This window comes from Kogia breviceps, chromosome 1, assembly GCF_026419965.1.
Source record: "Kogia breviceps isolate mKogBre1 chromosome 1, mKogBre1 haplotype 1, whole genome shotgun sequence".
Taxonomy (NCBI): Eukaryota; Metazoa; Chordata; class Mammalia; order Artiodactyla; family Physeteridae; genus Kogia; species Kogia breviceps.
Window position 1 is genome coordinate 163,929,313 of NC_081310.1, and position 23,826 is coordinate 163,953,138.

At 52.7% G+C, this 23,826-nt stretch overlaps 1 protein-coding gene across 2 annotated transcripts; it reads right to left on the reverse strand.

The window, feature by feature from the left end:
- Positions 1–302: 302 nt before the first annotated feature.
- LOC131743871 (fatty-acid amide hydrolase 1) lies at positions 303–17,779 on the reverse strand. 2 transcript variants are annotated; one of them, XM_059042847.2, is made up of 15 exons: positions 17,090–17,779; positions 11,480–11,593; positions 8,779–8,913; positions 8,440–8,573; positions 8,150–8,356; positions 7,860–7,900; positions 7,507–7,631; positions 5,739–5,864; positions 5,111–5,208; positions 3,857–3,956; positions 3,542–3,582; positions 2,789–2,828; positions 2,180–2,288; positions 1,466–1,611; positions 303–990 (listed from the first exon to the last, which is right to left on the reverse strand). In XM_059042847.2, the coding sequence occupies exons 1-15, from the start codon at positions 17,282–17,284 to the stop codon at positions 862–864; spliced, it is 1,740 nt and encodes a 579-aa protein (XP_058898830.1). In that variant the 5' UTR covers positions 17,285–17,779; the 3' UTR covers positions 303–861. The 2 variants fall into 2 exon arrangements, with proteins under 2 accessions (XP_058898830.1, XP_066864416.1); XM_067008315.1 differs by having other exon boundaries at positions 303–1,103; positions 1,397–1,611; positions 17,090–17,645.
- Positions 17,780–23,826: the final 6,047 nt, after the last annotated feature.

Sequence of the window (23,826 nt, forward strand, 5' to 3'; positions counted from 1 at the left end):
CCCAGAACATTCCAGTCCTGGGCTGGCCCTGCGAGCACTCTCTGCCAGGTCACCTTGTCTTGTGTTCACCTCCTCAGTCCTGCGGGTTCCTCTCCCCAGCAGCATCCCAGACTCTCCGCTGCCCTGTGCCCAGCCCTGTGCTGGCCACTGAGGACCAAGGTGTAGAAATAGGATCCCTGCCGTCAAGCAGAGCCAGTGTGCTAAGGGCGGTGACCCACCCGCAGATGCCCACCACACAGCGCAGACTGGGAGGAAACAGCCCACCTACTCCAGGGCTCAGAAGGAGAAAGAGGGACCTGAGCTGTGCCTCAGAGGATTTAATGGCAGGGGAACAGAAAGGGCATTCCCAACAGAGGCAAGGAGAAGAGAAAAGACAATGTCTAACAAAGTAGGGCTTAGTCTAAGGGGGGTGGGAGGGGTGGGTGTGAAGTGCTGGGGCCGCATCGCCCATCCTGAGAAGCGTGTGTCCATCCTGCGAGTGACAGGAACCAGAGGAGGTTTTGGAGCGGGAGACGGATGTGGCTGGAGTCAGGTTCTAGAAGGTCGGGTCTCCAACCCTCAGTGCCCTAACGATGACTTCCAGAAAGGACACAGACCAGGAACTGATTCTTGACTGTTAGTGGGCCTTCGCCCATGTCATGCCCACTGGCTGCCATGTTGGGGGTGTCAGGGCAGGGAGGGGAACAGGGGAGGGAGCAAGGTCCAGACTCAGAGGGTTTGGGCTTCTTGCAGGGGCGAGGGGGAGGGGCTTGGAAGCCTCTCCCCCAGGCTGAACACTTCCTCCACGGTGGGGGCTGTGCCCTGACTCCGCTGGGCGTGGCTCCAGTGGGTCACAGGCCCTCTAGGGCCAGGCAGCGGCAGTCAGCATGGCTGCCTCTCAGGGGTCATCAGTCGCTCCACCTCCCGCATGAACCGCAGACACAGCTCTTCCTGCCACGGCAGAGCCACGCACTGCACAGCCACAGGCAGGCCCACGCTCTTCTTCACGGCCTGCAGGGGACACAGGCATCAGGATGGGAGGTGTCGAGGCAGGACACCACCCTGGGCCCAGGAAGCACCCCAGCTGGAGAGGAGGGGGCAGGACAGGAGGGCCAGCCCGCAGTCTTTAGGGGTCTTGCGTTAAGAAAGACAGAAAAGAGGATGTGAGGGCGATCTGGCTGTGACATCTGTCACCCCACTGATCGCCAGGGTTGATTTGGCTGATCTGGCTGGCTAGGCGGGTGTCCCCTTCCTCCCTCGCCACTCCATGTGTGTCCCTCCCGAAGCTGCGCGCTCGGTCGAAGAGGACGACCTTCCCCGACAGAGGAGGACCGTTCTTCGGTCAAGGGTATACGAGTAGCTGCGCTGCCCTGCTAGAACCTCCAAACAAGCTCTCAAGACAGACAGACAAGGATACTCGTGTTTATACTGTCTCCTCCACTAGAGGAAGGGGAGCAGGTGTGAGTCCAGGGGAAAAGGGACTTACCTTCTGCAGCGCCTTGTCCCAGGTATCCCCAAAGCAGCCCTTGTAATGCTCCATCTGGGCTTCGTCCTCGGCGGTCACCGTGGTGACAGGCACCACCCCAGCAGGGAAGTCCAGGCAGTTGTAGAGCAGAGTATAGCTGACGGCCCCTGAGACACAGCACATGTGGCTAGAGCGGGTTAGGTGACCTTCCAGGACAACTGTCCTCTCCGAGCCCCAGTCTTCCACCCTGTGAAATGGCACCCTGCCTCCACAGACAGGGAGAGGTTCTCTCCTAGGGCTGAGACTTGAGTGAGAGTGACAAAGCCCAGGAATCCAGATTCAGGGCAGGCTGGAGAGCCCGCTGACGAGCTTGCCTTGTGCCTCTGCCCTGCAGCTTCCCCCGACCTGGACTGTTGTTGCTGTTTTCCTGGTTTATCTAAATCCCACCTGGACTTCAGACACCACCTCCCAAAACCATAGACTCTGTAACAAGATCTCCAACTTAAGTAGTGCTGAGGACAGGGAGCTTGTTCCCTCCCAAGGCAGCCCACATGACTCCCATCTCTCCAGCCAACCAGACTGTGAGCCTCTCAAGGGTGAAGTCCTCCCCCAGGGGTGCAACCCACCCGCAGGGCTCCTCTTCTTCTACCTCCCAGCAGCCCCACCAGGCAAAGGGCTGAACTCATAGAAGAGAAGAGACAGGTGACAGGGCTGTGATGGGGCTGCAAGCCTCACCTGTGGCCTTGCCTGGGCCATTCAAGTCTAGAGCAGGGCCCAGCATCGGGGTGAGCAGCACATCCAGCTCCACTGCTCTCCACTGGGCAATCACAGAGTGACGGTACACCTGGGGAGGATACCCGTACACCAGGTGAAGCGCTCAGACCCAGCCCATTACATGGACTCTCCAACGCAGGCACCGTGGCTGGGGTGACTCTAGCCTTGCACCTGCCCCGGATGTGAACTGAACCACAGTGGGATGGAGGACCTCGGGGTATTCAGACAGGGCTGCTCTCAGGGGGCATCAACTGCTCCACAGAACCACTGACACCACTCTTCCTACCAGGGCAGGGCCATGGAGTGCTGGCTACAGGCGGCACCAGAGTGGCAAAGAGGTATCCAGGACAGGAGCCCCAGGCTGACCCAGGCCCCTAGGAGCAGGTCTCCGGGCAAGTGAGGGTCTGACAGCAGTCAGTCACCAAGTGGCCCAATCCAGGGAGTGGAAGGGAGGACGATGGGCCACTCCAGGGGACCAGTGGGACCAGTGGCCGAGAGACCCCAACACAGGTGCCCCGTCCAACTCCACCCCCCACCCGCCCTATTCTAGTCTAGAGGCTCTGGCCTCACCTCAATCTCGTGGTGCAGTTCCCAGAGCTTTCCAGCTGACCTGGACAGAGGTAGTGAGGTCACCGACCATGATGACCACAGCCATGGGGGTTAGCAACATCAGACCCCTACTCTCAACACCTCCCAGATCTCGTTCCTCCTTGCACCCTCCTCAATTCCAGGGCATCTCTGAGAGCAAAGTAGCGCAGGGCAGAAGTTCTAATCCCTAAGTTCATGTCCCACTGAGTCCCCAAGAGGGACTTAGGCCTGACTCCTAGCTACCCTCAGGACACAGGAGAGGCCAGAGCCACCCAAGGTCCTAAATGCCTGGTGGTAACAGAAGGAGCAAGTACACAAGATGTCAGGGTCTGAGAGTGGGACAATTTATTCCCAGCTTTTCCGGCGTGAGCCACTGAAGGGTGCGGTGCAGTCTGATCTCTAAGAGTAGCACCCCTCATGGGTTCCCAGCATCCCCCGCTCCTGCCGCCTGCCAGCTCCTTCCCGGCCCTTTCCACCCTTGCCCAGCCAGGGAAATCTTCTCCTCTCCACCCTCTCCCATCCTGTGCTCTCCCTCAGGTCCTTGCTCTCCAGGCTTTCCTGGACCTTGCTAAGACATCTTCAAGATCCTCCTCGAAAGCCACAGAGGTTGCCACCCTGCCTGGGCCCTTTCCAGCCTCAGAAGCTACTTCTCTCATCTTTTCCTGTTGGAAAGCACTTGCACCCAGGTCAGGGGAAAAAGGGGGGCAAGCATCTGGGCATGGGAAACATTCTTACCGAGACATCATGCTGTTGAGACAGGCTGACAACCTTGGGAGCTGAAGAAGGACAGACACAGTCAGTGACTCAGCTTTGGGCCAGGTGTGGCAATAACCTTCTTCAGGCCAAGCTGCCCATGCTTCCTCCCTCTGTCCCTCCCCCATGTCCCGGGTCAGCACCCCTTTCAGCATGCATGTTAGCTGAAGATCAAAGGGCATGGGGGAGGAGAAGAGACTGGGTGAGGGCTGAGAAGAGGAGGCTAAGGGGAGGGGGGAAGAGCCCCAGAGGCTCCCGCCCGGCCCAGCCCACCCCTTCTATTCCTTGTGCCCTCACCAGAGGCCTTAGCATGAAAGCCAGCAGTCCTTTAAGCCATCTGGGCAGCCTCAGAATTGAGATCAGGTCTCCCAAGCAGGGGTCCACGAAATCACCTTTGCTGCGAGACAAAGGGTCCAGTCCAGACACATCCACCCCAGGCATCCCTCCTGGCTCACCCCCACTTACTGCATCCCCTGGTCTCTACTCAGTGGCTCTGCCTACCTCCCTCCTCACCAGACTCCGGCAGCCACGCTCTCCAACCCCTTCATCTCAGCCTCTCCTTTCCAACATGTGGCTTGTGTCTGCAGACCCTTTGGGATGCCTGGGCTCCACCCACACCCAATGGAGCTCCCCAAGGCAGGACTCCCTGTCTCCCTCCCTGGCAAACTCAGCTTAAAGCAATAAGAACTACAGGCAGCATCTCCCTGGCCAGGGCGTGATACTGAGGGCATTCCCCCCATGGATGCAGATATTGGCCTGGAGGCATGAGTGGCGCAGTCTTGAGTGGGCACCATGATCCTAGTCTCTGAGGCTGTCTCTGCTCTAGATCTCAGGGAAAGGTCTCAGGCGGCTGATCCTGGGGCCTCATTCCCAGGGCCAGAGTGAGGGGTAGCCCCTTCTGCTAAAGCCTGGACCATACTTAGGTACTGGGGGAAGTCCAGTCAGTCTGGGCATGTCCCCAGGAGGCACCTTCACAGGCCTGTCCTCTGACCATGTCAACCTTTAAGGACTGAAAACACCCAAATGGAACCAGCTTCTCTAAACATGAGCTCTGCAAAGTCCCTTAAAGCGGGTCTGGTCCAACCTACTGACTTTACAGACAAGAAAACTGAGGTCCTACTCAAAAGAGAAAGACGTGGCTCAAGTCAGAAGAGCCCGGGGTCACAGAATGACATCTACACACCTGCCCTCCTATTTGACCCTACCCTTGTCTCTCAATCTTTCCAAAAAACAGATAGGCAACTCCCTGCCTACCTCCTACCTCCCAGCCAGCTCAGCTCAGGATGAGGCCATGGATGCTCAATCCAGCCTCCCCCTGCGCTGGCACCTTTCCAAAGATTCCCTGGCAAGGTAGTGTCAGGCTCAGCCTGCAGTCAGAGGGGTGGCAAGGTCCCTACCCAGAATGCTCAGACCTTCTTCACATTCAGCTGAGGCCTGCCCTCCATCTTCCCCCAACCTGGCCTGTCCCCAGGTTTACAGCACCCAGCTGCTCTTCCTGGGTCTCCCCATGTCCTGATCCCACCACAGACCTCCAAACCCAATATCACTCACAAGTTCTGTAGGAAGCTCTTGCCACCGTCACTGAACAGCCCACCCGTCGACAGGGTCTCCAGAGCATGGGGTATGTTGCTTGGCAGGAAGGGAACCAGCTGCAGGGACTGAGGAGTGTAAGACTCCCAGACCTAGAAACCCTTGGGTCCCACCACCCCCATGCTACCCAGGCAGACCCGAGCATGGATTGGACCAATCCTGCCTTCATGGTACCTTCACTGGAGCCACAATGGTGGCCTTGTTGGCCCGTGATAACTCCCTGTAAGATGCATATCAGGAGAGAAGTCTGGAGCCACACATAAGCCTGTCTCAGATGAACATCCCCTGCCATCTCAGAGCCCCAGGAACCTCTGGACAGCTGTGCACCCCTGTCTGTGGTCGACGAGGCCCTCCCAATGCAGCTCACAGCTCACACATCCCCAGCACAGGGGTGAGCTCACCATCAATCATGTACCCCAATACTTCTAATCAGCCCCTTTTTACTGGTCCCCCAGGGACCGAATTCCCATTCCCAACCACAAAACAATCAGGGTGGAAGGATGCCAGGGATGGGTGGCAGCCATGGGTACCAGGAAGGCTTCCCTGAAAGAGGGGCTATGCCAGGACTTGTGGGCTCCCACCTCCATACCGTGTGGCCAGCAGCTTCGAGTCTCTTCTTGGTCTCCAGCAGGGCCCGTGTCATGGCCGGGGTGGGCATGGTATAGTTGTCAGTCTCATAATACCCCACACGCAGGGGTTGAGAGCTTGTGTAGACCTGGGGGCAACACACAGGAGTCAGTCAGATCAGGAGAGAGTGGCCCCAAGCAGGGCTCCCAGAGCTCGGAGCAGCTACTCAGCCCCAGACGCAGCTTTAAGGCTGCACCCTAGATACCCCGAAAACTGACTGCCAGTGAGGCCAGTCCCTTCTGCATCTGACCCCTTCACAAAACACCTTCACAATGACTTTGCAGGTGGGCAGAGCAAGAATGAGGATTCCCACGGGTCCTACGAGGAAACTGAGGCTTCAGGTCTAGATAGGGAGATAGGCCCAGAGGGGGGCTGGGACTCAGCCAAGGCCACTTGTCAGGGCAGAGCTACAACACTAGGTCAGGAAGCCAGGTATCCTGCATCCTGAGCCGAGGTTCTCCACAGCCTGTTTTGAGAATGCTAGTCCTGGCTCCCATAATAGATTGTTCCAGACCTCAGGACGGGAGCCTCCCCTCCTCCCCTCCTCTCAGGAAGGGGCTCTTGAACAACTGGTTTCACTTAGAACATCTCCTCTGCTGAGGAGGGGTAGCTCACCCCATCCCCAGCCCAGATCTCCTGCCTGCCCCAGGGCCTTCAGCCCTTCCAAGGCAACCTGGGCTGGGTGAGGGCAAGAGGTCTGTAGGGAGAAATGCCAGACTGCTGAGAAATGGCGCTTACATCACACAGACAGCTTACTGTCTACATTAAGATGGCTTTACTATTCCACTGCCCACATCGATCTAACTTGACTACTCCTGAATGTGTTGTACATAAAGTACAGATAACTTTATGAGTCATTCTTAAAAGATCTGTCAATTCTTCAATAGAAGCACCAAATGATGGCTTATCCTCTAAGACTCCTTGAACCCCTCTCCTCAGAATCCTCACCTTGCTGTATCCATCAGTCCTAACCTATTACATCATGATCTGTACTCTATCCTAACCAATGCCCCACACTGAAATATCCACCTGAAACCAACTTCAATATCCTAACTTCTCGCCCCTCCCCCATGCTGCTAAGGCTCTGTGGAGGCAGCATTCCCTCTCACCACAGAAAGCATTAAACTCAGCCTTATCTGATCAACAGGCTGTTTTGATGATATTTTGGGGAGCCAGCATCTGACACTGCCCACAGAGCCCAGCTTTCTCTGGGAGGGAGACAGCTCTGCTTTTAACTGTCCTTAACTCACTCAGCCTACGCGCCAAACATCCCTCTGGAGGCTGGGGATAGGGACATGAATACTATAGGAAAGGCTATCCTAATTACTGGGGATCAAACACAGATAAGGTACAGGAGTGCTCTCTCAAGCTGTTCTTAGCCTCGAGGCCACTCCTGTTCTGCAGTGACAGCCCCCAGGCTGGGCTGGAAGGGGGGCCTTTCCTCAGCTCTGGCTCCCAGCCCACCAATTTGAAAGCCTCAGGGTTTCCAAATGCAGGCAAGGGCGCCATCTGGTGGCTATCTGCAGAGGCGCTGCTGCTGGCCTCAGAGACATACACACACACCCGTCCCCCCCTCACCCCCCTCACCGCCCCCCCACCCCCGGCCCCGCGGGGGTGGTTTTCAGGAGACAGGGCCTGCAAGTCCTGCTGCAATGCGGGGACTGCTCTCTGGGCTCAGGAGCACCAGTGAGACCTGAATCCACCCCATGCCCACCCCCACCCCAGCTCACCTCCTCCCTGAAGGGCAGGGGGGGCACGGTGGGGTCCAGGCAGAACATGTCCTCACACAGCAGCGCTCGCAGGCACAGCGCCAGGCTCTCCACGTCCCGGGCCATGGGGCCGACCGAGAGCTGTACTGTGGGGCAGGGAGGGGAGGAAAGAGAGATCACCCAGCCCCAAGGGGATCTGGGGCCAGGTCCAAGCAAGGGCTGGGCCGTGGCCCAGGAGTGTGAGCAGGGACAAGGCGTAGGAACTCAGACCTAGAGTGGCCTGAGGGCCCAACACTGCCCCAAGGAGAGGCAGGGGCAGAGGTGGATCAGGCAGACCCCCCTCCTCCAGGGCATAGAGGAACCACAGACCTCACCTGCTACCTGTCCATAGACACAGCCCTTCAGGCCACTCTTGCTGGATGAGAAACACAAGATGTTGGCAATGGGAAATGGCCATCCTCTGCCCAACCCCACATCCATACCGCAGCTCCCAACTCTCACCACTTTGGAAGATAGGAACCAAGGACTGTGGTGCTGTGACACTACCTCCCAGCAAAACCCCAGTCAGGGAATCCCTGCCTGGAGCCCAGAGAGGTGAGTAGCTAGGCCAAGGTCACACAGCAAGAGACTCAGAAGCTCCCTCCCCCGACCGCCTACACCATACCTGATGCGGTTCCCTGTGGGTTTGAGGCCGCAGATGCCACAGAAGGCAGAGGGAAAGCGAATGCTTCCTCCGATGTCGGTGCCTAAGCCCAGCGGGGAGCCCCCAGCCGCAATGAGGGCCCCCTCACCCCCTGAGGAGCCACCTGGGCTCTTGCAAGACTTCCATGGGTTCACGGTCTGGCCAAAGAGGGGGTTACCACAGTCATAGCTGGTGGAAGCAGAAAAGGGTCAGCCCATGTCACGCTGGCACCGGTGCCCCTGCCCCCACCCCACCCACACCCAAGACACAACCTGAACATGGACTGGGGGACGTTGGTGTACACGAAGGGCAAGGCCCCCTGCCGCTTCAGCACCTGCACCACCACGCTGTCACACTCTGCCGGCGCCCCCTCGTTCAGGCTCAAGCCCAGTGTCGAGTCCTGGCCCTAGAAGGAGGGATGGGTGAGAGGGACGTGGCTGATGAGCCAGGGGCGCCTCAGCAGCACAGGGTCTGTTCCCACCACCACCCCACAGGCCAAGGCAGGGCATACCCATGGTGCCCTCTCAAGGCCTTGGACCTGGTACTTCCTCTGAGGGCCCAGGGTGACCCAGGACACAGAGCTGGCTGGCAGGGACTGGGGCAGGGCACACCTTGTAGCTGAAGCACTCCTTGAGGCTCACAGGGACGCCGTAGAGCAGGCCCTGCCTTGGGACCTGGCACAGCTGAGTCTCACAGTCTGCCAGGTAGGTAGTCACACAGTTAGTCCCTTTGTTCACTTCCCAGGCCTGGGGGAGAGAGAAATGGATACAAGAACACAGTGAGGCTGGCTTTTCTTTTTTTTTTTTTTCAGTTGTGTTAAAATTCCCTTACCACCCAGGGAAAGGGTAACCAGAAACATGACCCAGGGCACAGAGGATAACCTAGGCCCAGCACTCGCCTCACTAGGGACATGTGGCTCCAGCCTCACCCTGGCTGTCTCTGGCCTTCAACTCCAAAACGTACAGAGAGAGAGAGTACTCCCAGGGCCAGGGCACAACCAGGGTACTCAAAGAGGCAAGATACTGACCTCAGATGCCCCCCAGAGGCCGAGCTGGGAGGAGGATGACCCTTGGCCACGCCCCCCACCCAGTCCTCCTCCAAGCCACACCCTCTGCCCAGTGAGGCTGGCAGATCCCCATGTCCTGTCACACTGGGAGTCAGTGCAGGGCAGGGCTAGACCCAGGCTACAGCCTCCCAGCGCACAGGGAGCCTCCCAGCTCCTCTGCCCCAGGTGGTCCCAGGTGAAGCCTCCCCTCCCCAAGGAACCCTTGAAGCTGATAATCAAGTCTCAAGGAGGAGCGGCTGGGCTTCCCTGGTGGCGCAGTGGTTGAGAATCCGCCTGCCGATGCAGGAGACACGGGTTCGTGCCCGGGTCCGGGAAGATCCCACATGCCGCGGAGCAACTAAGCCCGTGAGCCATGGCCGCTGAGCCTGTGCGTCCGGAGCCTGTGCTCCGCAACGGGAGAGGCCACAACAGTGAGAGGCCCGCATACCGCAAAAAAAAAAAAAAAAAAAAAAAAGGAGGAGCGGCTGACTGACAGCAACTGACAGGAACATGGGTGTGGCCCTGTTGCCACACTCAGGTACATGAAATCTGTCTCCTGCCCCTGGCAGAAAGAGAGGAGGCCAATCTGTAGACAGAATGCTCTCTGTGGATGATTAAGAGGGGCAGGAGCTTTTTCAGGGACATTGATTCATTAGAAGCAACCCCGGCTGTTGAGACTGTGTGTCCTCTCAGTGCACCCGGCCAAGGGGTGTCCAGTCCTTTCTCTACAGTCCCTCTCTGCCCCCCTCTCAGCTGCAGTCACTCACACCACTCTCATACACACCCGTCAGTCACGCTGGCACTCATGTCCACCGGCTTAGGGGTCCCACTCACTACCACATGCTCTCTTCCAAGAAGTCATATCAGATACAAGTCACACTCATAGAAGTCAGTCAGAAAAAGAAAAACAAATACCATATGCTAACACATATATATAGACTCTTAAAAAAAAAAAAAAGGTTCCGAAGAACCTAGGGGCAGGACAGGAATAAAGACGCAGTTGAGAATGGACTTGAGAACATGGGGAGGGGGAAGGGTAAGCTGGGACGAAGTGAGAGACTGGCATGGACATATATACACTACCAAATGTAAAATAGCTAGTGGGAAGTAGCTGCATCTCACAGGGAGATCAGCTTGGTGCTTTGTGACCACCTAGAGGGGTGGGATAGGGAGAGTGGGAGGGAGACGCAAGAGGGAGGGGATATGGGGATATATGTATACATTACTGATTCACTTTGTTATACAGCAGAAACTAACACGACATTGTAAAGCAATTATACTCCAATAAAGATGTTTAAAAAAAATGCTATGGCATATAAAGACAATTCACACTCACAAAGCATAATTCCTTCTTTCATTTTGTTTCAAACACATTTCTTGAGCACTTACTATATAAAAGACATAGCGTTCAGCACTAAGGTGCAAAGACAAGTAAGACTCTGTCCACCAAAGAGAAAGACAAGGCAAGCCCTACAATGTGATGAGAAATGTGCTGTTAGAAAGTGAACACTGAAGAGGAAACCCTAACTCAGGCTGGGAGGGGAGGAGGGTCCTGGGAGGCTTCCTGGAAGACTCCAGAGACTCCTCTCTGAGCCCTGAAGACTTTTCCGGGGGAGCCTGTTGCACTGAGCGGAGCAAGAAGAAGAACCTCACAGGTAAAAGGAACCCCACACGAGCCAGTGCAGGAGCTGGGTGCCAGGGAACTGCCAGCAGCTGAGCCGCTGATGCCCCAAGCTACAGAAGGCCTTGGCCAGAGAGGATGCTGAAGAGCTGAGAGGGCACCTGGCCAGGAGGCTGGTGCTTGGTCCCAGAGGGAGATGGTGGTGGAGGACCAGGGTGGCTGAAGAGGGGGAGACAAGGGGATGGACTAGAGACAGCTATAGGAAGGGAACAGACCAGACTTGGTGACTGATGGGGTGGGGGCGGGGAGGGAAAGGGAAGTCTGGGCTAAAAGCCAGGTTTCTAGCTAAGACAACATGCTCAGTGTGTCCCCCTCCCCGCCCCTCCCCTCACTCCCCGCATACACACACAGAGCGATTCTCTCTCTTCTCTCTCTCTCCCTCTCTCCATCTCTCTCTCTCTCTCTCTCTCTCTCTCTCTCACACACACACACACACACACACACACACACACACACACAGACACAGAGTACCTCCCTGGCACTGTGATACCACCACGGTCCTCACTGTGACAAAGTCCAGGCCAGGTTTTCCCCCCAGCCTTGCAGAGAAAGGGGAGGAAGGAGCAGGGTCACTCCCAGGCTTTACCTTTCCCAAGTAGGTGAAGAGAGCAGCCTCTGGAGACAGCTCCCCACTTTGTAGCTTCTGTACCAGTTGAGGCAGAGGTAGGGCCAGCAGTGCCTCTGAGTCCAGATCAGGGTTCTGGGGAGACACCTCGGATCAGTCCCTCACTCCCCGCAGGCCCCATGTGCCTGCAGCAGACACCAGTGGCCCATGCCCCCAAATCCCCACACCTACCAAGCACGTGCTCACTGTCACCTGCCAACCCGTGACAGATGTGCCCACCCGTGACAGATGTGCCCACCCGCAGCTGCAGCTCTGACACCACAAATGTGGTCCAGCCTGGGCAGGCCCTTGCCACCTGTGGACAATACAGATCTATCTCTTCAAGAAGCTTACCTGAGGGGGGTCCAGGGAGAGGCCATGTCCAGGTTGATCATTAGACCATTACTAACAGGGACCACCAATGACTACCTACTGTGTGCCCCGCACCATGCCAATGTGCTCCATGTTTGGATTAAGTCTTACTACCATTCCCACTGCACAGCTAAAGAAACTGAGGCTCAGCAAGGGCAAGTACCTTGCCTAGGACTTACAGATAAACTATAGTTCTCTGCCCATTCAGCATGGGCTGCCCACTGGCTGTCCACCTGCACTTATCTACTCAACACCTTGTCAGGGGAGGGCAGAAATAAGAAAACCCTGCCCTGGGTGGTTAGGGTTGGAGCTGGAGCCACATCCAAAAGAGAGGGTTTTTTTGGTTCAGTCCGTAGATATGCATTAGGGCACCTACTCCGTACCAGGCACCATGCTAGGCAAGGGGATACAGCAGTGAACAAAAAAGCCACATCCAGGCTTTGGGGGAGCTTACACAAGGTGCAGAGTTGGGGGTGAGCAAATAATTCATAAGTAAATAAGAATTTTAGATAGCAAGAAATAAAGAAAATAAAATGGATGCAGTGAGTGGGCGGCACACAGGTAGAGTGGTCAGGGAAGAGCTCTCTGATGGAGAAGGAATGTTTGATCAGACACCTACTGCCAGGCCTCGAAGGCCCCCAGAGTCTCTGGGGTCAGCCCCTGCCTGCAAACATCCACTGGCTTCGCCCTCGAGGGTATTGGGCTAATTAGTAAATAGGGCTAGGAGGACATCTGGGTTGCAGGCACCACATCTCATCTCTACCCTCCTCTGCTCCTGCCAAAGTCACCAGGGACTTCCTTGTTGCCGAATACAACAAACACTTGACTCTGTTCATTCTGCTCCAGGTCTCATGGAGGCATTCAGAGGGCTCGCTTCAGTTTCCTCTGGGCACAGACATACGCCCCTGCCCGGGGTTCCCTCCCACCTCTCCACTACTTCTGCCATCCGCTCATTCAGCCAACACACATGTTCTGAGCATGTTCTGAGCACCTACTATGTGCTGAGGACTAGCTAGGGCTGTGAATGTAGAGATAACCAAGACAGACAAGTCTCTGCTTTCAGAGCTTACCTTCAAGAAAACAAACAAGTTAATCGGGAAAAGAATTTGAAAAAGAATAAAAGAAAAAAAATTATTTTAAAGAAAGAAAACAAGTTCACAAAGAATGGACAGATCATGGCAAGTGTGAGAAAGGATAAACGGAGTCTGTGACAGAAAGAACGGAGGAATGACTCATGGGCTGGGTAGGTGGCGGTGACATTTCAGATGTGATTTGAAGCATGAGAAGGAGCCAGACGCGGGGAGAGACAGAGGCTCCTGGAGGTTCCTCTGGCACCTCTTCTTCCCTCTCTGATTCTGGGAGAAGTCACTCCTTCTCATGGCTTCCACTCCAGGCCCTCTGCCTATCTCACAGCCTCCAGATCATCATCCTTCGACTGACCCAGCTGAGCTCAGACCTACTTGCTGGGCTACTCCCTTTTCTCCCTCTGTCCCTGTGGCGTTCTCCTGAGCTCGGTGCCTCCGCACCCCTCTCCACTGGCTCCTCTTCCCTCAGGGAAGGATGCTGCCCTCCATCTTCGACTCCCCCCCTCTCCCTCCCACCCACATCCAGTCACCAAGCCCCCTAAGTAGCTCTGGAAAATGGCCACCCCTCTGTCCCCTCTACCAAGACCCTTGCCAGTGCACATCCTTTCTCTCCTGGGTCAGACAGGGGCCCCAACCAGCTGCCCCGCCCAGGCTTTGTGGCCAGGCCAAGCCCAACTTGCCTCTCCCCTTAAAGTCTCCTTCACGCCACAAGCTCCAGGAGATGCTTCCAAGCTGTGGTCCTGTCAGACTCCCCTGAACCCCCTTAGTGTAACATGGCCCCCTCACACCCACCACATGCCCAGAGCTGAACGCCCACCACATACACACACCACACAGCCTTTGAAGCCTGGCCTCAATATCAGGAACACTCTACCTCTTCCCTGAATTTGTTAAATGGATACAACACTCACTTGGGATTTTTTTTTCTTTAATAAAACAGGGAGCTACAAGGAAGGAAAAAAGAAAAATGGATCCATGATCTCCCCACCAGCACACGAAACAACCCCTAGTGACGTATTTTCATTCATACAGAATGAAAAGTAAACATTTCCCCCCACCTCTAGGGCCACCCTGCCCAGTCCCTCTTCTGAAAAGGAAACCATAGTTAACAGTTTCTGATGAAACCTCACAGGAAAAAAAAAAAGTCTGTGAAAAACCCACAATGTGGGGCTTCCCTGGTGGCGCAGTGGTTGAGAATCCACCTGCCAATGCAGGGGACAAGGGTTCAATCCCTGGTCTGGGAAGATCCCACATGCCATGGAGCAACAAAGCCCGTGTGCCATAACTACTGAGCCCGCGTGCCACAACTACTGAAGCCCGCATGCCCTAGAGCCTGTGCTCCACAACAAGAGAAGCCACCGCAGTGAGAAGTCCACGCAGTGCACAAAGAGTAGCCCCCGCTCGCTGCAACTAGAGAAAGCCCACGCGCAGCAACGAAGACCCAACGCAGCCAAAATTAAATAAATAATTTTTTAAAAAAATAAAAAAATTAGTATGGAGAATGCAGGGAAGTGTACAAATAACGTCTCACCAAGCATGTGGCCATCTGTATGCCTACTTTTTCAAGCAAAGGATACTCTAGCTATCATTGAATCACTGCCCCTCCTCCATCTGTTTTTCTCCTTCTGAACCACCTACTGTCCTAATTTCAGGTATCCTAGATTGTCCTCCAAGTCTTTTTTATTTTCACTCATGGGGTTTTTTTTAATCGCTTTTGTCCTATTTCAAGATATCTCTTCCATTTGATCATGTAGGCCACTGATACTGATCGAAACAAAAACCATACTGTTCTTCAAGTTATTCATTGAATTGTTTTGTTTAAAATCAGCTTCAAGTTGGTCTTGGAGACGCCAGGAGGTGGAACTACAGGTCAGACCCAGTTGAAGGAAGTGGCATTTGTAATCCAGTGGGATTTTGATAAAAGGGCTTGTAAGGGATGTGTGGGAAGGGCATTCAGGATAAAACTACAGGTGCGGAGGCACAGAGGGGTAAGCAGGTGTTCTGGGATGGCTCTCCCAGCCATAATATTCTGTCAATGGTGGTGCCTCTCTTCAGTCCAGAAAGGATATTGAAACTCATTCAGGGGGCAAGGTGGTAACAAAGGCAACAAATGGGCATGTTACAGGTTAAGCCTCACACGGTCAACAGAGAATACAAGAAATACGCCTCACTCTATTGTTGCTCTAGAGACCAAAGAGAGATGAACCATCTTGCGATGTTCAGGAGGTGCTTAGTACTCCCCCTCCTCCAGCAACACCTCAGGACACAGGAGGTATCTGGGTCCCAACTAGCTTTCCTGCGGTCTATCAGGCAGGAGCTGTACTACAAGCTGCTGTATCCATCCAGGGCCCTACTAACCTTGGGCCCCATCCCAAGGCCCTGGATGAGCTCAGCTAAACTGCCCACCTCCTACCCATTCCCAAAGCTATTGTCACGAAGACCTCACCTCTTTGCTGATTGCTCAACACATTGAGGCTCCTAAGATAGTTCTGCCTCTCTTCTCCCAATCACTGGAAAAACCAAAAGGTGATTTCCCTGCTTTCCCATCTGCAAGAGCCAAGTTTTGGTGTTCCGAGGCCAGGCTCTGCCCCATGGAGGCTGTTTCGACAGCTTTTGGTATTTCAAGGCCAAAGCTTCTACCCTTGAAGAGTCGGTTCTTAAAAATAATGAAAGGCTATTGCTCCAGAAGGAAACTGTGTAGATGCTGATGCTTGGAGTTGAAGTGAGGGAAGACCCACCCTTCTACCACCCCACACCCCTACCAGCTGGTGGGTTCCTTGCAACCAGGACAGGAGTCCTGTAGGCACGAACTGTGGGCAGATCCTTACAGCTGCCTCCACACAGCCCTCAGTGCTGGCAGAACTCAGCTAGCCAGCTGCACAGGACCTGGAGCCTCAGGAGCAGTTGAGGGTCTCTAGGCTGAGCCGGGGATCACTGCAAGGATCCCTGAGCGGGGCACCAAGGAGGTCAGCCAGAGAAAGAGGATCAGACAGTGATAAACCTGTGCTCAAGTAGGGAAAGTGACCAGTTTGGATTGAATACCTAAAAACTGACTGATTGTGTACTTTTCCGCCAGCTTGATGAGTGAAGGCTGGAACCAGATACATTTTTATTTCAATAAATAAACAAATATGACATTTCCTGGTCTAGGAATGGTGTGGAGTAAATCCATATCCTTACATCCAGCTAAAACCTCATGGCCATCAAGGCCATACCCAGGGCCTGACATTCAAAGCGAGGGTCTCTCTTCCTAATCTTTCTCCCCTGCTCCTCTCTAGCGGAATGAGGCTGGATGGTCCCACCAGGCATCTGGGTCCTAGTTCCAGCTCTTGTCTCCTGCTGTCCCATTATCCGGAATGCCTTCCCCACCTGTCAGATCCTAATCCTATCAAACACTCGGGGCAAGTCTTCCCTCCCTCAGCACGTAAGAACTGAGTTCAGCATTTTGACTTGGAACTGGGTCCAGTGTGTCATACACCTGGAGGGAAAGCCTCCCCTTCCAGGCCTCCCCCTCGCCCCCATACACACACTGAGCTGATCCAGAGGAGAAAATCTTGTTGACAGATCACCCACCTAAACCTATTCATGCAAAGGGCTTATAATCCATCAGACTCGACAGCCTAGGTGGCAGGGGTCCAGCTCTGCCAGTAACTCCCTGTGGACTTGGGCAAGTCCCTCCCCAGCTCCCTCCTAGCATCCTCAAGCACATATCAATGAGTTTGAACTGTAAGCTCTCCAGATGCCCTTGGCCATCACTTCATGATTCCAGAGTCCTAAACCCAAGCATCCTATTGGTTCTCACACTTGCGTTTTAGAGTCCTAATAGTGATCTTGAGATTCTTTGGCACCAGAGCAAAGCTCCTCTTTGACCCAGTGCGCGACAGCCTTCAACAACCTGCCCTGTCCCTTTCGTTTCCCTTCCTACCCTAGGCCCCACCTGGCTCAGAAAGAGTACGGAATGCGGCGAGAAGAGTTTTGGAGAGTTACGAACCTGCGCTGCCCACACACCTGCGCTGCCCACACACCTGCGCTGCCCGCTGCCCGCCGCCCGCCCCTCCGCGCTCCCTGGTGGCTGAAAGTACAGCCGCCACCCCCAGGTCCTCCCCCTGACCCCGATTCCAGCCCAGGCCATCACCTGGAGACGGAAGCGCTGCGCCAACTTGTCCATGGTGTCCAGGGCCGCTTGCTGCCTCTGTCGTGCCCGGGCCGCCGCGCCCCGCGCTGTCCGGTGACTGGACCAGCGCAGGGCCAAGGCCGCCGCCACCAAGCAGCAAGCCAGGGTAGCCCCGGAGGGGCCGGAGAGCGCGGCCCACAGTTCACCCAGCACCATGGTCTCCCGTCGCCGACCGCAGCCAAGGGCAACCGATGAGGAATCAGCACGCGCGGACTTCGCCGCAAAACCCGGCCTGGATCAACCTGGGATCCAGCGCCCGCCTGCACCGTTGGGAGGGAGGGGAGGTGCCGCAGCCGCAGACACGCGGGGCGGCGCGCTGTTGCCTGGCAGCCGGCCAGAGGCCGGTAAAGCGCAACCGTCAAGGTCAAGCGCGGCAGCTCGGCTAGGACCGCTCCCCAAGTCCTCACGCACTGGGCCAGGCGGAGCGGGAGGAGCACCCGATTCCCTTGGGCGCCCTCGGAAGCTCGAGCGTAGCAGCGGTTCGGCGCCCCCTTCCGGCCCGACCTCTGCCCGGCGCACCCGAGAGCCCCAACTCCCGGAAGATGCGGTCCAGCCAGAGCCCCAGCGGGAAATAGAACGGAGAGCAGCGATAGGTTGAGCTCCCGGACCTGTTTAATCCCCGCGAACAGTTTAGCAGCATCTTCCTTGGAGAACCCCGGGTTGGGCAGTGCATCACAGGGCACCCACCTCTCCCCTGCGTGGGGCTTTGGGGTGCCAGGCAGAGATGGGCACAGGATGTTCCTCTCAGGGAGCCCACCTGCTGCCCCCTCTCCTCCCCACCCTGGGACCTGGTGTCTCCCTCCCTGGGCTCTTCTTCAAGGCCAGAGCAACCCCCCACTTGTCCTTTTGCTCAGCCACCTCTCACAGACTGGCCTTCCCAGGGTCACTCTTTTCCAGTCCTGGGCCCTTCTGAATTTCACACTCAGGAAACAGAGATAACTGCTTCTGTCTGAGGACCTGACACCCTTCATTAGGGGGGTGGGTGGATTGTGTATACACACACATAATACTTCTCCCATCTAGGCCTCTCTCACAGGATTTTATGTGCTTTATTTCATTTGTCCTCCCAACAGACCTATGAGGAAAGCATTTTTATTATCCTCATTTACAGATAAGTTAACTGAGGACAAGAGGGGTCAAATGATTTCTGTGGGTCACAGAGGTGGCTGAGTGGGGATTCAAACTCAGGTCCGATCCTAAACCATTGCTCTTAACCATCAAGCAGTACTACCATTACTGCCCCTGGAAGTGAGGCTTCGTGGGATGGGATATGGGAAAGTGCTCTGTGGCTGGAAAACTCTGTCTGCTGAAACACTGCTGCCCATCCAGTTCTGTCTTTACCTCTTTGAATCCGTGCCTTTTCCTGTAAAAGAATGAATGCCTACCTTGCAAGACTGTTAGGAGGAGTCTGTGAGATCCTTGCTGTGAGCTGGGGAAACTGAAGGAGGTACCAGATCTTCAATCATGCCTTATGGATCTCAATGTCTGGTTGAGAAGGAAAAAACATGCATAGACCAAGAAACAAAAGACATGCTTTGGTGGAAATGCAGAGATCATGTGGCATGAATCCAAAGAGCCTTGGATGCTGGGCCCTTAGGCTGAATAGTCCATGGGAAAGCCAGATAGCACAGTGGTTGCCCCTGGAGCTGGAGTGTCTGGTAACCCATCCTTGTTGTGTGACTGTGCCCCAGTTTCCTTACCTGTAAAATGAGGATAATAGTACCGCCCCCGGGCCAATTCTCTAGTACTATTGTAAGAACCAAATGAGCTTATACATGAAATGCAGCCAGAACTGGGACTAGCCTATAGAAAGCAATCCATGCATGTTAATCAGTATATTATTGTTGTTGTTATTATTAGAGACCTACAGAGAGGGGTTTTCTGACCTGAGAAGCCCAAGCTCAGGAACCAGACTCCCTGAGCTCAAATCCTAACTTTGCCACTTACTGTGTAACCTTCAGTAAATCACTTTAACCTCTTGTGCCTCAGTTTCCTTATCTGCAAAATAGGAGATAATCATAGTCACTGCTTCATAGAATTGTGAAGATTAAATGAGTTAATTCAAGGGAAGTTAATTCAAAAGAGTTAATTCAACTAATTAAGTGAGGTTAGAACAGCACCTGGTCCATTGTAAGAGCTCAATAAACATTGACTCATTATTTTAAACAGAGATGTGACACAAATGTTTTGGAAAGGCAATGTGGAGGAGGATGGGGAGAGGAAAGCTGGAGGCAAAGACCATGCAATGGAATAGCAGGCGGATGTGAGGATCCAGTGGGGCTGGGTTTCCAGGGCTCCACCTGTGTTACCAGAAAAGCATCTGTAATTCAACACCACAGCATTCCTCGAGACAAAACAGCACAAAACACAGAGAATCCTAAAGATGTTACCAGAAAACTACTAGAGCTAATCAATGAATCTGGTAAAGTAGCAGGATAAAAAAATAAGGCACAGAAGAAATCTCTTGCCTTCCTATACACTAAGGATGAAAAATCTGAAAGAGAAATTAAGGAAACAGTCCCATTTACCATTGCAACAACAACAAAAAAATAATACACCTAGGAATAAACCTACTTAAGGAGAAAAAAGACCTGTATGCAGAAAACTTTAAGACACTGATGAAAGAAATTAAAGATGATACAAACAGATGGAGAGATATATACCATGTTCTTGGATTGGAAGAATCAACATTGTGAAAATGACTGTACTACCCAAAGCAATCTACAGATTCAATGCAATCCTCACCAAACTACCACTGGCGTTTTTCACAGAACTAGAACAAAAAATTTCACAATTTGTATGGAAACAAAAAAGATTCCAAATAACCAAAGCTATCTTGAGAATGAAAAACGGAGGAATCAGGCTCCCGTATTTCAGACTATATGACGAAGCCACAGTAATCAAGACAGTATGGTACTGGCAGGAAAACAGAAATATAGATCAATGGAACAGGATAGAAAGCATAAACCCATGCATCTATGGTCACCTTATCTTTGATAAAGGAGGCAAGAATATACAATGGAGAAAAGACAGCCTCTTCAATAAGTTGTGCTGGGAAAATTGGACAGCTACATGTAAAAGAATGAAATTAGAACACTTCCTAATACCATTCACAAAAATAAACTCAAAATGGATTAAAGACTTAAATGTTAGGCCAGACACTATAAAACCTGCCCTCAGGTGGTGCGTGTAAACTAGAGTTACTTGTATTAGCAGTCGCTCAAGCAGGCCCTGTTGGGTTTCCTGAGCAGTATCAGGGTCCTCCCCAACTAGCTGGTGACCTTGAGCAAGTCATCCTTATCTATCCTCAGCTGTCAAGTGGGAAGACAGGTAAATACCTTTCCAAGTTTGGCTGGAGGTGGGGGCAGGGCAGAAAGGATGAGGGCTAGAGCTTGCAGAAGGGGAGGAAGCTTCTCAGATTCCAGAGGGTTTGAAGCCTGTCTTTGTTCTCGGGTGAGAAGAGGGAGTGTGCCCCTGTTCTCATTAGCTGCTCTGCTTTGTTTTCTTTCACTTCTGTGAGCCTTTCCTCAATACAGAAGGGGAGGGCAGGAGCAGGGCACAGCCTGGCTCCAAGGAACTCACAGTTCCACAAGTGACATAGGATACCACGCTCAGAAGCACTACCTGTGGGGCATTTTATAATTTCAAAGCACTGACAGGTCTTTGACCTCAGCTGACTGAGTTCCCCAACCACCTCAGAGACCCCCTACTCTTACACTCTCCCCAGAGGGAGGGGAGAGTTTGTCTCCTATGGCAAACGATTCCACTACCACAGCTTTCTATGTCTCCGCTCTCTGCAAAGAGCTCCTCCCTTCAGAAGGAGGAGCTGTAAATCTGGGCTGAACTTTGTGACTTGCTTTAACCATCAGAATGCAGTGCACCGGATGTTATGTTAGTTCTGAGCCTAAGCTGCAAGAGAATTGTTTTCTTTCTTTCTCCTGGAACCCTGCCACTGCCATGAGAAGAAGTCCAAGCTAGCCTTCCAGAGGATGAGGCCATGTGGAGTAGAACCTCAGCCAGTTGTCCCTGCTCAGGCCCTTACACAGGTGAGAGCCCAGCCCAGATAAGCAGAGCCACTTGAATGCAGATACATGAGTGAACCTAGCCAATCAACAGACTCAGAATAATAAATGGTTGTTTAAATCACTAATTTGGGAGTTGGTTTATTACAAAGCAATAGCTAATTGACATACCTCCTAATCCCCATGGCCCAGATGGGGATGTATAGAGAGCAAGAGAACAGCTGTCTCCTGGCTTAATGCTCCCAGTTCTTCTTCCCAGGATGGAACTTTCAGTTTTCTCTCCATCCTGGTCACCCTCCCAGGTACACCTGACTTTGCCAGTGTGCCTCCTAGTGGGTCACCTCAAACTTCAGTCTGAACAGCAGGGAATTCAGCAGCTCCCTTTACTCAGAGAGGGGAGGGCTGAGGAAGCTTAAGTATTGGACTGACCTTCAGAAGCATTTTCTGTTGAATCAGTTATTTAACTTCCTCATTCAGCAAATACTATTGATAACCATACTCCCAGTGGGAGGCCCATGGAAATCTGATGAGGTCACTTTCCAGCTTAAGACTCCTGCATTGGCTTCCAATTACTCCAAGTACTCACTCCTTCAGAGACTGCCAGCCCTGATGCAATTGACTTCTGCCTGTTCTCTGACCTCATATTTCACAAGCGTCCCCTTCTCTCTGCATTGCAACAAACTAGACCTCTTTCAGGTCCCGGAATATATCTCTCCAGCCTCAGGAGCTTCAGTCACACAACCTGTTATCTCTACTGGAGGACGGCCCTCACACACACACAACCTCCTCCTCTGCCTCACTAATCTAACTCCTCCTCATCCCCAAGTCTGTTTGAACATGTCTTCCTCCAGGTTATGTTAGGTCTCCCAGGTATACGCACTGTACACTTCTCTCAGTACTTTGCTCACTTGTAATTTAGTTGTAATTCATCTTTAATTTCTTATCTTTCTTGCCCACTAGATTGTACATCCCTTGAGAACAAAGACCTTGTCCATTCTGATCACGTCTCTTTCTAGTATCTTGGATGAGGCCTAGCACATATGAGATACTCAGTCTGTACTCATGCCTTTTATGTACCAAACACATTGGTGCTGGGGGGTTAGAGATGCAAGATACTAGCTTCCTGCCCCGAATAATTCTCAGTTTGGGGATAGGGTGAGGAGAGAAAGCACACAAGGGAAGTGTTATATTCATAATGTATACAGAGGGCTGGGGAAGCACAGAAAAGGGAACAACTCAGTCTGCTTTAGAAAATCAGAGAAAGCTTCCTGGAGGGGGTGGAAATCTGGGCTAGCAAGAACAGAGAGAAAAGGGCATTTAGACAGAGAAGACAATGTGTCATGACACAGAGGCACCAGGGGACAGGTTATGCTTGGGATACAAAAAGAACTTGTGAGAGAAGGAAGCATTGGGGGATAGCAGAGATAGAATCAACAACCAGGGGCCAGGGCAGAGTTTGGACCTGATCCTGCAGGCAATGCAGAGAGAACAAAGGATTGTAAGCAGGTAAATGACAGTCAGATTTGGGTTTTCCACACGTGTCAATTATTTGTTGCTGTGTAACAACCCCCCCCAAAAAAACTTAGCAGTTTAAAAACAACCATTTTGTTTACTCATGATTCTGGGAATCAGCAAGCTAAGCTAGTCTTGACTGGAGTCACTCATGCAGTTTGGGTCATTTAACCACTTAATTGAGGTTAGAAGGTCTTAGCTTGGTGTCCATCACATGTCTCCAGCAGCTAGCCTGGGCTTCTTCACATGGCAGTAGAAAAGTTCCAAGGTGAGAGTGAAAGCTGCAAGGCCTCTTGAGGCCTAAGCTTAGAATTTACACAACATTCATTCCACCAAATTTAACTGGTCAAAGCAAATCATACAGTCAGCTCAGATTCAAGGTGTGAGGAAAGAGACACTGTGTCTTGGTGAAGGAAGTAGCAAAGCCATAATGCACTGGGACAGGATGTAAAGTTTAAAATTTATAATACCAAGTATTAGCAAGGATGTGAAGCAAAGTACTCTATCTTTGGATTGAATCTCCATGATCTGTGTGGGGAATCTTGGCTGTGGGAGAGCTCAGATCTTATTTATGCTACTCTGGCCATGTAGTCAAGCCAGACACATGTAACCAGTTAGGCCAGCTGTAAACTGTCAGTAAAGAAAGTGACCTTGGGAGTCACCAAGGGAGGTTCAGATTTAAATAGCACATTAGAAATACCAATGCCCTTACCTCAGCCAAGAGTGAAAAAACAGACATCCAAATAAAGACACAGCCTTTGCAATCCAGCTGTAAATCAACTCTCTCTTCCATAATGTGAAATTCTAGAATAGGCAAAACTATAGTGACAGAAAGCAGATTAGTGATTACCTGGGACCAGGAGTGGGAGAAGGGGATTAAGTGCAAAGGAGCACAAGGAAACTTTTTAGAAGATGGAATTATTTTCTATATTTTGATGGTGATGATGGCTATACTACTATAATGAATTATCAAAATTCATTTAAATGGTACATTTCAAATTGATAAATTATATCATATGTAAATAACCATGAAAAAGAATAAAGTTTTATTTTTAAAGGGCATCATGCTACATTTAATCTTTGGGACTAAACTTTTCATTGAATATATTTTTGCTAAGAATCATTCATATTGTTATGTGTTATTGTAGCTCATTTGTTTTGACA